Genomic DNA, 16251 nt, shown 5'->3' with positions numbered 1-16251 from the left:
TGGAATAGAACTGCCTAGGACTTAGGAACCAAAATCACTCCCTTGAGTTTACGTGTGCAACATGTTTAGAGAACGAAAAGGAAGAATATTTGGCCCTGTGGACCTTGTAGCTTTTCACCAGACATGCCAAAAAGGAGAAGGTGGGGCGGGGGGCAGGGGAGTGGGGATACATGAGCCAAAGGGAAATTTAGGATCCTTGCTCAGAATGCCTGTTTGCAGGTACAGCCTGCCTACAAAACCAGTTTAGTTTACAAAGCCCTCCTAGTATGCACTTGTGCTTCTGAGAGGACAATTTCTTAATGAGAGGAATTCTCTGAACATGCTCAGTGAGGTTTGGAAGCCAAAAAAAAATTCTGACTGCCCACTGAGAACAAAGTATTTGGATAGGGAAGAAGGATGGATATATAACTTGAAGATGAATTATGAAAAGAAATGAAGAAAACCCAAGAGAAAAGCAAAATCAATGCCAATGCCACTCTAACCTTTTAAAACTTGGTTGGTAAGAGGCATGGCAGCCAGTGGCTTCTCTGGCTCAACAGTCACGTGACAATTAATGTTCCCACTTTCCACAATCTTTTCTGCTCCCTCGTTCCCACTGAGCATAGCAAGAAATACACCTGTAGAAAACTGTAGAGTCTGACTTCAAAGTGACCTTGAAATGGCAGCTAATAACATATCAGGATGGATCAGGGTGAGAAACAGTCTAAATTCTATATAGGCAGCCATCGTAACTCAAAGGGGAAATTTAAAAAAAAAATTTTTAATGTGTTAATCAAATAGTCACTTGCAAAGAGAAATAAATACTTAATTCAAAATCCACTACCAAAATGAAATAAATCAGAGGGAGAAAACTGTATGAGAGGCAATGAAATGAGGAAAAATGAAGATGTTATGGTAATTCATCCTTAATTGTGTCAGTTTCAGAAGGAAATTTGCAGCCACACCAATATTTTGCATGAGGTAGTATTCAGCACTGAATAAGAAATAAGGATGGATTTGTAGCTTCATTATAAGTTCTTTTTCAGAAATGTTCTCCCCTACCTAACCCCATCCCTACTGCCTTACCCACCCCCTCCCTCAAAACCCTTCTCCCTCCCATAAAATACTCCTAGTAATGTGTAAAGCTAGGAACTCAGGCAAAAATAAGTAAAACATTCAAAAGAGCTGACTTATCTACCTAAACTTAAGAAAATAAATCCTCTTTTGCATTCTAGTGCTCTAACCTCTAGGCCTTCTCTCTGTGTACTCTTGAATTTCAAAAAATGAAACAAATGAAAACAGAACCATAAAACTTGTTTCTCTAGAAACAACTCTCTTAAGACCAAGGCAGAACAAAGGTGACATATTTCTTTAGTTTATTTTTAAATAATGAACTCTTAGGCTGCAAAAATACTATGTTGGCTAGTGAATATTAATAGACAAAAGATAAATGGGGGAGTTAGAGGAATGTTAAAACAGAAAAAAAAGATGTACAGTTTAATTTTAAAAGGGTGTATTCCTAGCCTACAGCAAAAAGAGTTGGCTAAATCTAAAGGATTTTTATTTTAATATTTTCTTGTTCACATTTTTAATCAAAAAGTATTAGTCATAAAAAGACGAGTTCAAGTGTCTGAGTGTCTCCGTTTAGAAGGCACAGTAATGGGATTAGCAATGCTGTTACCTGTTACCTGTCTTTTCCAAAATGTACACTTTGTACTGCTTACTCTATCCCTATGTATAAGCCTAAGATACAGAGCAACATGGAGTTCTCAATTCCAGCCCATGACGTGCTTTGCAGTCTAATTCTAATCATGATTGGGAAACACTGAATCAGGAAGTGTGTGTCTGAAGAGATGCTAATTTAGATCTTAAAATAGATTCAGTCATCTTCAGTTTTAGATGATTGGAGAGAGGGAATTTCTAAGCCTGGAAACATAACTTCAGGAGCAACTTTCCTGTTCAGGGCCTGAAAATTTAAAAGATGGATGTCATAAAACTTTCAGCACAGTATTTCTGACAACTGCAAATTAGAGAGCAGCCTATCCAAAAATGACTTTCTGCAATGATCTATCATGGACCTGGGCAGACCACCGAAAGGCAGGAAAAATACTTTGCAAAGTGGTGAGCAATCACTACATGAGTTAAAAAACGTGAGTATTCTCCAAGTACTCAATCTATATGCGTGGTGTTGCTCATTCATTTGCTGTCTCAGTTGTTTGCACTGTTTTTGTCTGTAGTTTTATTATTTTTTTAAGAAAAAGAAAACACCAACCTTTAAAAGCCTTTTGCCATCACCACACACATAGCAATTTGCAATATCAAATACAACAATAGCACAGCTAGCAAAAGGGTTTTTAAAGCAGGGGTGTCCACAGCAAAGTAGCGGCATTGGGAAGTACTCGAGCTTCAGAAACAACCTTTTGGGGGCTCAATTTCACATCACTGAATCAATGAATAGTACACAATAAATGACCATTAACTTGTCTACACTACAAAAAACAGTGGCGAGCTTATTAAAGGTGTCCAGAGCTTTTTTTTTTTTTCACTTTTTGCTTTTTTAAATGTAATCCTCCACAAACAATGGTAATTTATATTATAATTTTGACATAGAAAAATATATAAATTCAAACACTTAATACATAATACTTTTCACAACTGAATTTGTCTCTGTTTCCCCAACATCAAGGCCCCATGAACAACTCAAGCCAAAGCTAATTTGCTCCAACTGAACACCCCTGCTGCCTGTTGAAACAAGGGATTGTCACGGAATGATAGTCACCTATAAACAATACATTTAGGAAAAGCTCTGAAATATAGCCACTCAAGAACCAACCATTGGTGAGCAATTAAAACAAGAAGCTCCTGCTTCTTCACTAGCCAGTGTGGTTTCTTTCTCTTCTTCCCGGAGACTGGTTTAGAGAACGATATCCTTCAGACGCTTCACACCAGGGGACTCTTTGTTGCGACCTTCCTTCAGAATGGGGTTGACCTCGTGCATGACTTTCTCGCTGTCAGCTCCACGGGGCTCAGCTTCAGAGGGACGAGTAGGGCCATTGTTGACATTGTTGACATACTGCTCCAGATCACGGGCCGGGGGAGCCAGGGCAATGGTGTAAGACACGGAAGGCTTGGTGGGCAGAGGGCTCTTGAGGTGGAGCGGGGAGGTGACAGGGCTAATCGCCTCACAGCCATTGCCTGCCTCCCGGATAACGCTGCTGACCTTGGGGCTGCAGATGGTCACATCGACAGTCCTCTTGCCTTTCAGGGTGGGCCTCTCCTCAGCCGGGTGGTCGCTGACATCTTTCCCAAAGGTTGCGAAAGTCCGTTTGGTGGGGCCGCAGTCGTCATAAGCCTCAACATCAGCAGCAGTAGCTTCAATAGACAGCGCGATGATGTTCCTCACATGCTCAGGGGACTTGGAACGGATGGGCATGGGGTTCCGGGGCATCCAGCACCTGTCAGAGTGGCCAAGAATCCGGCATTCTTCCCGGCAATGAAATCCGTCATTCTGATCTGTTTGGAAAAAAAGAAAATATCAATTTCATCAGCTTTTCCCAGGAATCATTGTTACTCCCCAGTGCTCTGGTTTCTTAGATATCCACAGGCCCTTCTGGGAAATGGCACTTTTAGGTAGTCCTTTATTGCCTTTTGGGACAAGTGTGAAGAATTGGATTTTTAAAAGGCTGTAGATCTCCCTCTATGTACATCCTTTTTAAGGTTCCCACTACTGACAAAACAAAAAACCTAAAGGGAAACACATTATGATGAAAACACATATATATTCTAAAGTTCATCTGGAGTGTCAAGGTGCTGAGAGTCAGCATTTTAATCAACAGCTCCTGCTAAAAATCACCTATGTTTGAAACTGGATTCAGCAGATGAGGGAGTGAAGGCAGGGAAGGGAATCCAACAGTCAGTATATTTAAGAAGCCTTGGCCATATTTTTGAACAACAGCACTGCCGAACACCCTTCCACTCTACCCATCACTGATACACAGCGCTTAATTTTAGATTGATATCCTACTCTCTGTGAAAGGCCAATCACACCTCTTCTTTTTGACCACCAGTCCCACCAGCCAATCTCCTCACTATGCCACTTCCATGACTTGATTTCCCATCAGAAGGAATAAACTGAGATCCCTTCTTTCCAGCTGACCCATAAGCTTCAATTGGCCCTATGCAAACATTAGTCACATGTTGGGCATTGTTAATTAGACCCAACTAGCCATCCCTCCTTATCTTTCTTATCTGCAGTTTTGTTAGAGAAATATTTCTTAAAGAAATCTTTCATGGATTATTTTAACTCCATCCTGGAAGATCTCAGCAGTTATAATTCACAATTATTGGGGAGACATAGATTTATCTTTCCAGGTCAGGTTCACTAAGGGTTAAAGTTTCAATTTGGCTCTCAGAGAGGCTTACTACACAGGCTTTACCAAGGCATGGACCCAGGGTTAACTTCTGCCTGTCACTGGAAAACTGTTAATCTCAATGTTTGTTTTATAGCCTCAGTTTTCCAGATCTATTTATATTTATGTTACATTCTTGCAAGAATTTTCATTAGGATGACCTAATGAAAATTTTCATCGCATTGCACAATGCATCAAAATATGAGCAACTTAACATTTACAGAAAAAAATATACATATACATATGTATATAGAATATATATATTTATGCTGTGACTGATTTTTTGCAGGGGGAAGATGTCTGCAATTCAGAGTCTTACTTGGCATCAATCTGGATATAACACAACTTCCTTGTATACCTGTATTTCTATATTTTTGGTGTTTTTTGCTTGCTTCTTCATTGTTTTTAAAGAGTAAATGGCATAGCAGAGCAACGTACTGCTATGCCTCATTCATCAAAGGTTCTTTGGTGAAGGGGCACAAGGCAGAGGGCTCAAGGAATAATGGTTGAATTGGCTGTACACTTCATTATTTGGAGGAAAGACATTAGAAGCCTGGTAAATATCAAGGACCTAATCCAAGCTAAATCCAGCTTTCAACACAATTCTGGGCATGGCCCTTGACCTCATTTAAGCTACTTAAAAGCAAACTAAAGACAAGATCTCTTCAGTGTACCTGGACATAATTTGCCAATTTATCTTTAAGATGGGCACTTCCGTCCCCCTTTCAGTGCTGGGGAACGAAACACTCAGAATTTTGCACAGTGGAACCAAATAACAAATGAACAACATCGCAAACAGGGAAAGTGCCTTCCACATAGATAGGACAATGTTTCTGCAAACTCCAGCACAGTTCCACATCAGGCTGCATGGCCACTTCTGCAAAATGAAAGGTCAAGGCCCTTTCTCTGCCCCTTCCCTGCAAACTCTCTGTGTTGCCATCTGATACCCTATTATCATTCAACATGCATGTACCTGGGAGGCAGAAAATATGAAAGTAAGGGAAGCATTTTGGGATATACTTGAGAAGTACTTTGTGTAGACTAAACAGTATGAGTGGAAGAGTTAGTTGATCTACTTTTAATCAGTTTCCTCCAAATATAGTGTTTTCCACAGGAGGTCCCAAGATCCCTCAGGTAGAACGGAAGTCACATCTTTAGGGTTTCCCAGTAAGCTGTGTTTGCCTCTTCATCTCTTCTGAGGCCTATCTGGTAACTTTCCAAATAATACCTCTAAAAAATTAGTGAGAGTGTTTCAGGGTAGAGAGAGTAAGCAGTTGGAGGTGAGGGAAAAGTTCAATAAATTATTTCCATTTCTACAAATCAGAGTAAAAATCCCTGGAAGCCAGCAAAAAATGTCCAGAAGGCTATAAGATCTCTGTCCTTTTGTCCCTAACTGAAAGGCATAAAAGCATAAAGACCTAACCCTTGAGCCCTGAAACCAGGGACATATGATCAACTAAGAAAAGAAAATCCCAGCCAAGATTAAGACTGATACTTCATGCCACTTGCTCACACTTCTAAAGCAGAACAGTAGTGAAGTATAATTGAGTAGAATCTGCCCAATGTCCTCAACATGAAGCTCAACATTTCTTGGAGTTTTTTAATATGAAGTGACTGCCCTCTAATTTTGAGGTTCAGTTTTTTTCAACACCATTCAATAGGAGAATGCCACCCATGTGTCACCCTGGATCCGAGTACGGTGCTCCTTCCCTGTACTAGGCTGCCTCAAATGAACAGCATGAGGAGACTTGAATCCCAGAATACAGGGAGGGAGAATAGAGAGCCCAGAGACAGACACCTCCAAGATCTAATAAATCTAGGAAGACCAGAGCAGGGAATTCAATCTTCTCTGAGGCTTCTCTGCATAGACAGTACTTGCCTTCAGCTGACCCACTGTCTAAATGAAACAATCACTGTTGGGAAAAGGGAAATGTAGACTAACTCAGGACACACCCAACAATGCAATCAGTCTAAGCTTCCCCACCAAGCTCACTGAGCCTACCTCAGCTCCATGTGAGCTGGACTCATATGCAGTTTTCTCAGATTACTTATGTAAACTTATATGCACTGCCCTTACCTCATGCAAGTGAAGACTTGAATCTAAGAGACTCTTTTACTCACAATGTCTCATCCTTGGCTTGGATCTGATACCTATATGCTTTTTTAAGTCCTTACCAAGGGCACCGAGTTGCTGTTTCTTATTTTTGTGTTTCAGATATTTTGTCATATTTTTGTCTATACAGTTACAATGAAGTCTAACTTAGCTTAAGTATGTTTATAGCCACTTTATATATGAAGTAAAAATGGTTAATATAGACAGGCAGGAAGAGCATCTCTGCCCAGCACAGGGTAATTTACATTCATAAATATACTGCAGATGAATTACCTTTCAAAAATCAAAATTTCAGTTTAGTAAAGAAATTGTGTAGTAAATGTGAGAAAGTCACAATACGAAGCCCCTTAAAAGTAGCAATGAAGACAGACCAGATGTAAAAAAATAAAAATAAAAAAGACTACTTCTGTAACTGTATAGGACTTGTAAAGATTATGTGCCAGCCCTCATGTAGTATAGTGGCTGGGAAGGGAGTTATGAGACTAGAGAAGAACCATTTTGTAGCATCACAAACCGTCAAGGTGCTGGCTCCAGCTTACATAGAGAGGTGGGCTAACAATTCACTAATTTCCTGCTAAGATTCTTCTTATGAGCCTATATGTGACTTGATACTTTGCTACATTTTTATCTGAAAGTTCTGACCTGAACCTAGGCAAAGCAAAATGTGGCATTCTAAAATCCACATATAGTTGTGGAAATTCATGTATAGATGAATGAAAGCAGGTATCTCTAATTTAAACACAATGATGATTAGGGCTGACTGATGAATTTGTAAATTGGTTTTCCCTGCTTCCGAAGTTGCCCCTAGGATTTGCAAAACAAACAAGAAAAAGAGAGTGCATACATTTGGAAGAGGAACACAGATCTTGAGACCAGAGAACTCCTTAGTTCAAAACAAATCTGATTATTTTAGACCATAAAAAATACAGAAAAAAAGTGAAAGTTTCTTCAATCCACATGGTAATAAGTATTTGGGGGTCGCAATTTGTCATCAGGAAACTTGGTGAGAGAATCCCAAAACTCCTGGCAAAAAAAAAAAAAAAACACTAAAGCATCAGTCTTGTCAGGGTACAAGAGGCAAAAGAGGCAGTAAGACAGTAATGACTAACTCATGATGGATTAAGGAAGTAATTCAAATAGAAAAAGACCAGAATATGTTATTTTGTGCAGATAATAGCAAAACATTATGCAGCAATTACTACTCTCCTCAGGATATGAAACTGCCGTCTCCTCAGATGTGGGCAAACAATGTACTTCCACACTAGAAAGAGCCTACCCATGGTCCCCACCAAAGTAATAAAAGAAAATGATGAAAACATCATTTCAGGCTTTGCTAAAACTTTCAAAGTCCTAGTGGGATAGATGAGCTAAGAGGTTCTGCTGGGCTTGTATAGATATCCAGTCACAATGGATATGTTCGATAATGCTGGCAGTTCTTTACTGTGATTCAGAGTTTGGGTGTGTTAACTCAAAGATCCTAATGATCACAGACAAAAATCCAACACTAAAATAGTTCAAGGTTACAGTTACAAGAGCAATATGTTTCCTCTTCAGAAATAATCTGCAATCAGTGAAGCAGAAAGAAAAAAGTTAAAGTGAGTTCCAGTTCCTGAGAGCTCAAATAGTTGGCTACTTCTAAGTGGCAGCAGTAATAGAACCAGCAAGCAAGTGATGTGCATATCAGAAAAGCTTCCTGAATTGTACTCTTATACATCTACTTAGCTTATTCTGCATCACCTCATGAACAAGACAATCTGTGACCAAAGAAGGGCCATTTTTTTGTGAGATATAATGGAAGAGATTATGGCAATGATTATGAAGAAGTTTAGTGGTGTTAAAATTGGTCACATGTGCCTAATCAAGGAAACATAACATAACCACCACCCACCCTTGACCTATCTAACACCTACTCGATGAAGCAGAGATAACTAATTACCTGCCAAATATCTTTATCTGTTTTTGTTAAATAGAAACAAAGCCCCATTTCTGTTAGGGATGGCAATGTGCTCAGCTAAAAGAAACTACATTTCATAGGCTCCCTTGTAGACAAGGGTGGCCATGTAACATAAGATTGGACCAATGTTATAAAGCAAGATGTTAAGAAAATTCCTTAAAAGGGGAGAGTTGACTTAGGTAGGAGACTATTTTGTCTTTATTCCTTCCTGCTTTGTCCTGTCTGGAATGGAGACATAATGACTGGTGCTGCAACATTCGTCTTACTACCATGAGGCAACCCTGAAGATAGAAGCCACGTGCCTGTGGGTGGCAGAATAGAAAGACATAAGGACCTTGGGTTATTAAAGATACGGTAGAGCTACCCTCACCAGACTTGAACTTCTTTAATAAGAGGAAAAATAAATCTCTCTTATTTAAGGCATTGATTTATTTTCTTTAGTAGGAGAGGGGTGTCTTTATTACTAGCAGTTAAAAACAATTCATGATTAATACATTACCCCTGAAATCTCCATTTAAATTTCACTTCCCCAGGGAGTCCTTCTGTGATCCTTTAGACTAAGGTAGATCTCATAGAACTTCCCTTTTATGACATTCATCACATGCGTAATTACAGTTGACCCTTGAACAACATGAGTTTGAAATTGCATGGGTCCATTTACAGGTAGATTTCTAAAAATAAATATGGTCAGCCCTCTGTATCTGCAGGTTCTGCATCTGTCGCAACATGTGAATAGAAAATACAACTTCTGTGGGATGCAAAACCCTCAGATTTGTAGGGTCAACTTTTCATTTATCCACAGGTTCCACCAGATTCCCCAGGGCAAACTGCAGGACTTGAGCATGCACAGATTTTCGTATCCTCAGGAGTCCTGGAACCAATCCTCCATGGATGCCAAGAGACAACTGTACTTGTTTAATGTCTATATTTTCTGCCACCTTTTAAGCTCTGGATGAGCAAAGATCACATCTATCTCAACCTAGCAAAGCATCCAGCACAGAGCTGTCAATTAAACTGTCAATAATAGTTCAATTTAATTGAATGAAAAATGCACAGAAGGAAGGAAGAATCTTGGTCAATGCCCCAGATACTGTCCCACCCCAGATACTGTGCAACTCCTAAAAGTGGAAATAACTATTTTATCATAAACACTACAGAAACCTACAAAGTAAACTATGTAGCTTTGTCACAGGCAGTAAATTTAGAACTTCTGAGAAACATTAAGTGTCCTCTTAGTCTCTGTGTGGTTTCCTGCACACTATATACAGGTGTTAGAGAGATCTAGTACCCTCTAACATCCAGTTGAAAATACATTTGCCATAGATATGCAAGTTTTCTATCCTAACAATAGTTAATAGTGCTCTCTCCTGCACTATTAGTGATCCCATCTCTGTAACTTAACAAGGCAAGTAGGGCAGCAACGGGCTCAAAGGAAAAGGAAGGAAATGGAAGAAGGAAGGAAGGAAAGAAGGAAATAAAATATTGCCAAGGCTTTAGGCATTTTATTTTGATTTTAATATGATTGATACCTTGAGGATTGGGCTTATTTGAGTGTTTAGATATCATATGGAAAATATCTGTTATGTATCTAGCAAAAATTCAATATGGGCATAATGACAACTTCCTAGAGCCCTCCCAGGCTGTAATGTTGCAGGGGGTTTACAGTCATATTCTAAAGTAAAAGTTTAGCACAAAAAAAAAAAAGATGAGGCCGGGCGCGGTGGCTCACGCCTGTAATCCCAGCACTTTGGGAGGCCGAGGCGGGCGGATCACAAGGTCAGGAGATCGAGACCATGGTGAAACCTCGTCTCTTCTAAAAATAGAAAAAATTAGCCGGGCGCAGTGGCGGGCGCCTGTAGTCCCAGCTACTCGGGAGGCTGAGGCAGGAGAATGGCGTGAACCTGGGAGGCGGAGCTTGCAGTGAGCCGAGATTGCGCCACTGCACTCCAGCCTGGGCGACAGAGCGAGACTCCGTCTCACAAAAAAAAAAAAAAAAAAAAAAAAAAAAAAAAAAAAAAAAAAAAAAAAAATGATATTCCATCTGTAAAACATTCAAGGGAACACCAGTGAAGGCTGAGATATTTGTAGACACTCATGAACCAATGACACCAAGCTATCCTGTAGTCACTCTAAGTGACAAGAAGTACATCACAAATTACACTACAAACAACTACTTGTCTCTTTTTCACTCCCTTCTTCCCTTTTTTTCAGCAATTTTCTCCACTTTTGGTTGCTCCCTAAAACTTTCTTTTTGTTCTCCTGTTTCCTAGCCTCCTCCTTGTTAGCAGCCCTCCCCTACAACACTATGGAATGACAGACATCAGGCAGAAGGGAAAGGATGCCAGCACTGATTGGCATTCAAAACACTGATGTGGTATTACTTGACAGATGCCAAAAAGTGCTATCCAAGAACCAGCCCTTGTAGCATGGAGAAAAATATCCACATTTTTCATTAATCTGGATACATGCATTAAAAAATGCCTGTTAAAATAAGATGATCCAGCATCCACACTACAATACTGCAGCTGATACACTCTGGAAAGCATCACCTCCTGGCTGGAGGCCAATCAACACAAAACCAGTGCACTAAACAAAAATACAGCCAAGGACCCTCACAGAGTCCACTTCACTCTCCTGCTACCTCCACTGGAGCAGGTGCCAATATCCATGACTGAAAGACCTGAAGAGAGATCATGTCACAGGACTTTCTGCAGACACTCCCCAGTACCAGCCCATAGCCTGGTAGCTCCACTGGGTGGCTAGACCCAGAAGAGAAATAACGATCACTGCAGTTTGGCTCTCAGGAATCCCCATCCCTAGGGGAAGGGGGAGAATACTACATCAAGGGAGCACTCCATGGGACAAAAGAATGTGAACAGCAGCCCTTGAGTCCTAGATCTTCCTTCTGACACAGTCTACACAAATGAGAAGGAACCAGAAAAACTATTCTGGTAATATGACAAAACAAGGTTCTTTAACACCCTCAAAAGATTACACTAGCTCACTAGCAATGGATCCAAACCAAGGAGAAATCTCTGAATTGCCAGGAAAAAAAAAAATTCAGAAAGTCGATTATTAAGCTAACCAAAGCGGCTCCAGAATAAAGGTGAAGTCCAACTTAAATAAATCAAAACCATGACACAAGATAAGATATGAAAGGAAAAGTCTTCAGTGAAATAGATAGCATAACAAAAAACAATCACAACTTCTGGAAATCAAGGACACACTTAGAGAAATGCAAAATGCACTGGAAAGTCTCAGCAATAGAATTGAACAATAGAAGAAAGAACTTCAGAGCTCAAAGACAAGGTTTTTGAATTAACCCAATCTATCAAAGAAAAAGAAAAAAGAATTTTAAAAAATGAACAAAACCTCCAAGAAGTTTGAGACTATGTTAAGCATCCAAACCAAAGAATAATTGGTGTTCCCAAGGAAGAAGAGAAATCTACAAGGTTGGAAAACATATTTGAGGGAATAATCGAGGAAAACTTCCCCAGCCTTGCTAGAGATCTAGACATCCAAATGCAAGGAGCTCAAAGAACACCTGGGAAATTCATTGCAAAAAGATCATCACCTAGGCACATAGTCATTAGGTTATCTGAAATCAAGACAAAGAAAAGAATCATAAGAGCTGTGAGGCAAAAGCATCAGGTAACCTATAAAGGAAAACCTATCAGAATAATAGCAGATTTCTCAGCAGAAACCCTACAAGCTATAAGGGATTGGGGTTCTATTTTTAGCCTCCTTAAACGAAACAATTATCAGCCAAGAATTTTGTATCCAGTGAAACTAAGCTTAATAAATGAAGGAAAGATACAGTCTTTTCAGACAAATGCTGAGAGAATTTGCCACTACCAAGCCAGCACTGTATGAACTGCTAGAAAGAGCTCTAAATATTGAAACAAGTCCTTGAAATACATGAAAATAGAACCTCCTTAAAGCATAAATCTCACAGGAGCTATATAACGATAACACAATGAAAAAAAAAAAAAGGTATTCAGGCAATAAATTGCACGATGAATAGAATAGTACCTCACATCTCAATACTAATGTTGAATGTAAATGGCCTAAATGCTCCACTTAAAAGACACAGAATGGCAGAATGAATAAGAGTTCACCAACCATGTTTCTGCTGTCTTCAGAAGACTCAACTAACAAATACGGACTCACATGAACTTAAGGTAAAGGGGTTAGAAAAAGATATTCCATGCAAATGGACACCAAAAGGGAGCAGGAATAGCTATTCTTATATCAGACAAATTGTAAAGCAACAGCAGTTTAAAAAGACAAAAAAGGACATTACATAATGATAAAAGGATTAGTCCAATAGGAAAATATCACAATCCTAAATATATATGCGCTTAACGCTGGAGCTTCCAAATTTATAAAATAATTACTACTAAACCTGAGAAATAAGATAGATGGCAACACAATAATAGCGGGGGACTTTAATAGTCCACTGACAGCACTAGACAGGTCATCAAGACAGAAAGCCAGCAAAGAAACAATGGACTTAAACTATAACCTACAGCAAATGGATTTTACAGGTATTTACAGAACATTCTGCCCAACAACTACAGAACATACATTCTATTCATCAGCACATGGAACATTCTCCAAGACAGACCATATGATAGGCCACAAAACAAGTCTCTGTAAATTTAAGAAAATTGAAATGATATCAAGTACTCTCAGACCACAGTGGAAAAACTGGAAATCAACTCCAAAAGGAACCCTCAAAACCATACAAATACATGGAAGTTAAATAACCTGCTCCTGAATTATCATTGGGTCAACAATGAAACCAAGATGGAAACTGAAAAATTATTTGAACTGAATAATAATAGTGACACAACCTATCCAAACCTCTGGGATACAGCAAAAGCAGTGCTAAGAGGAAAGTTCGTAGCATTAAATGCCTACATTTAAAAGTCTGAAAAGGCAAAAATAGACAATCTAAGGTCACACCTCATGAAACTGCAGAAACAAGAACAATCCAAATGCAAACCCAGCACAAGAAAAGAAATAACCAAGATCAGAGCAGAACTAAATGAAATTGAAACAAAAGAAATAATACAAAAGATAAATGAAACAAAAATCTGGTTCTTTGAAAAAAATAAATAAAATTGATTGACCAAGATTAACCAAGAAAAGAAGACAGAAGATCCAAATAAGCTCAATTAGAAACAAAATGGGAGATATTATCACTGATACCACAGGGAAACAAAAGATTATTCAAGGCTACTATGAACACCTTTATTATGTGCATAAACTAGAAAACCCAGAGGAAACGGATAAATTCCTGGAAATATTCAACTCTCCTAGATTAAACCAGGAAGATACAGAAACTCGTAACAGATCAATAATGAGCAGCGAGATTGAAATGCTAATAATTGTCAACAAAAATAGTCAGACAGATTCATAGCTGAATTTTATCAGATATTCAAAGAAGAATTGGTACCAACCCTATAAACACTATTCCACAGGATAGAGAAAGAGGGAATCCTCCCTAAATCATTCTGTGAAGCCATTATCGTCCTAATACCAAAACCAGGGAAGGACATAACAAAAAAAGAAAGCTACAGACCAATATCCCTGATAAACACAGATACGAAAATCCTCAACAAAATACCAGCTGGCCGAATCCAACAGCATATCAAAAAGATCATCCACCATGATCAAGTGGGATTCATACCAGGGATGCAGGGACGGTATAACATATGCAAGTCAATAAATGTGACACATTACACAAAATTTAAAACAAAAATCACATGATCATCTCAATGGATGCAGACAAAGAATTTGACAAAATCCAATATCCCTTTATGATTAAAACCCTCAGCAAAATCAGCACAGAAGAGACATATCTCAAGGTAAAAAGAGCCGTCTATGTCAAACCCACAGCCAACGTTATACTGATTGGGGAAAAGTTGAAAGTATTCCCCCTGAGAACTGAAACAAGACAAGGACGCCCACTTTCACCACTTCTATTCAACATACTACTGGAAGTCCTAGCCAAAGCAATCACACAAGATGAAAGAAATAAAGGGCATCTAAATTGGTAAAGAGGAAATCAAACTGTCACTGTTTGCTGATGATATGATCGTATACCTGGAAAACCCTAACGAGTCATCCAAAAAGCTCCTAGATCTGGTAAATGAATCAGCAAAGTTTCAGGATACAAAATCAATGTACACAAATCGGTAGCACAGCTACACACCAACAGCAAACACACTGAGAATCAACAAGAACTCAATCCCTTTTACAACAGATGCAAAATAATAATAATAATAAGGAATATATTTAAGTAAGGAGGTGAAAGAACCCCTACAAAGAAAACTATAAAACACTGCTGAAAAAAAATCACAGATGACACAAACCAATGGAACCATATCCCATGTTCATGGAGGGGTAGAATCAATATTGTGAAAATGACCATACAGCCAAAAGCAATCTACAAGTTCAATGCAATTCCCATCAAAACACCACCATTATTCTTCACAGAACTAGAAAAAACAATCCTAAAATTCATATAGAACCAAAAAAGAGACCACACAGCCAAAACAAGACTCAACAAAAGAACAAATTTGGAGACTTCAGATTACCCGACTTCAAACTATATATAAGGCATAGTCACCAAAACAGCATGACACTGGTATAAAAATAAGTACGTAACCCAGTGGAACAGAATAGAGAACCCAGGAATAAAGGTAAATACAGCCAACTGATCTTCGACAAAGCAAACAAAAACATAAAGTGGGGGAAAGACACTCTATTCAACAAATGATACTGGGATCATTGACAAGACACACGTAGAAGAATGAAACTGGATCTTCATCTCTCATCTTCTACCAAAATAAACTCAAGGTGGATCAAGGACTTAATTCTAAGACCTGAAACCATAAAAATTCTAGAAGGTAACATCAGAAAAACTCTTATGGACATTGGCTTAGGCAGAGACTTCATGACCAAGAACCCAAAAGCAAACACAGCAAAAACAAAGATAAATATATGGGGCTTAATTAAACTAAAAAGCTTCTGCACAGTAAAAGAAATAATCAGCAGAGTAAACAGACAACCCACAGAGAGGGAGAAAATCTTCATAATCTATACATTTGACAAAGGACTTAGATCCAGAATCCACAAGGAACTCAGACAAATCAGCAAGAAAAAAACAAACAATCCCATCAAAAAGTGGGCGAAGGACATGAATAGACAATTCTCAAAAGAAGATATACAAATGGCCAACAAGTATATGAAAAAATGCTCAACATCACTAATTATCGGGGAAATGAAAATCAAAACCACAATGCCATATCACCTTACTCCTGCAAGAATGGCCATAATAAAAAATAATAAATGTTGGCATGGATGTGGTGAAAAGGCAATATTTTTACACTGTTGGTGGGTATGTAAACTAGTATAACCACTATGGAAAACAGTGTGGACATTCCTTAAATAACTAAAAGTGTATCTATTTGATCCAGCAATCCCACTACTAGGTAACTGCCCAGAGGAAAAGAAGTCCTTATATGGAAAAGGCACTTGCACACTCATGTTTATAGCAGCACAATTCACAATTGCAAAAATTTGGAGCCAGCCCAAATGTCCATCAATCAACGAGTGGATAAACAAAATGTGATGCGTGCACACGCGTGCACACACACACACACACACACACACCCCATGGAATACTACCCAGCCATAAAAAGGAACAAAATAATGGCATATGCAGCAACCTGGATAGAATTGGAGACTATTATTCTAAGTGAAGCAACTCGGGAATGGAAAACCAA

At 38.8% G+C, this 16251-nt stretch overlaps 1 protein-coding gene across 4 annotated transcripts in view; it reads right to left on the bottom strand.

Moving 5' to 3' along the window:
• Positions 1–1340: 1340 nt before the first annotated feature.
• PCDH19 (protocadherin 19) overlaps positions 1341–16251 on the bottom strand; it is a 112984-nt gene continuing 98073 nt past the window's right edge. For all 4 annotated transcript variants that reach the window (XM_007992235.3, XM_073013532.1, XM_037988933.2 and 1 more), the window contains one exon: positions 1341–3492. In XM_007992235.3, the coding sequence (XP_007990426.2) occupies positions 2894–3492 (599 nt within the window). In that variant the 3' untranslated portion in view covers positions 1341–2893. The remainder of the gene's footprint in view (positions 3493–16251) is intronic.

The sequence above is a fragment of the Chlorocebus sabaeus genome, chromosome X (genome assembly GCF_047675955.1).
Source record: "Chlorocebus sabaeus isolate Y175 chromosome X, mChlSab1.0.hap1, whole genome shotgun sequence".
In the NCBI taxonomy this organism is placed as follows: domain Eukaryota; kingdom Metazoa; phylum Chordata; class Mammalia; order Primates; family Cercopithecidae; genus Chlorocebus; species Chlorocebus sabaeus.
The sequence above is the reverse complement of the archived record's forward strand: the minus strand, read 5'-3'. Positions and strand labels throughout refer to the sequence as shown.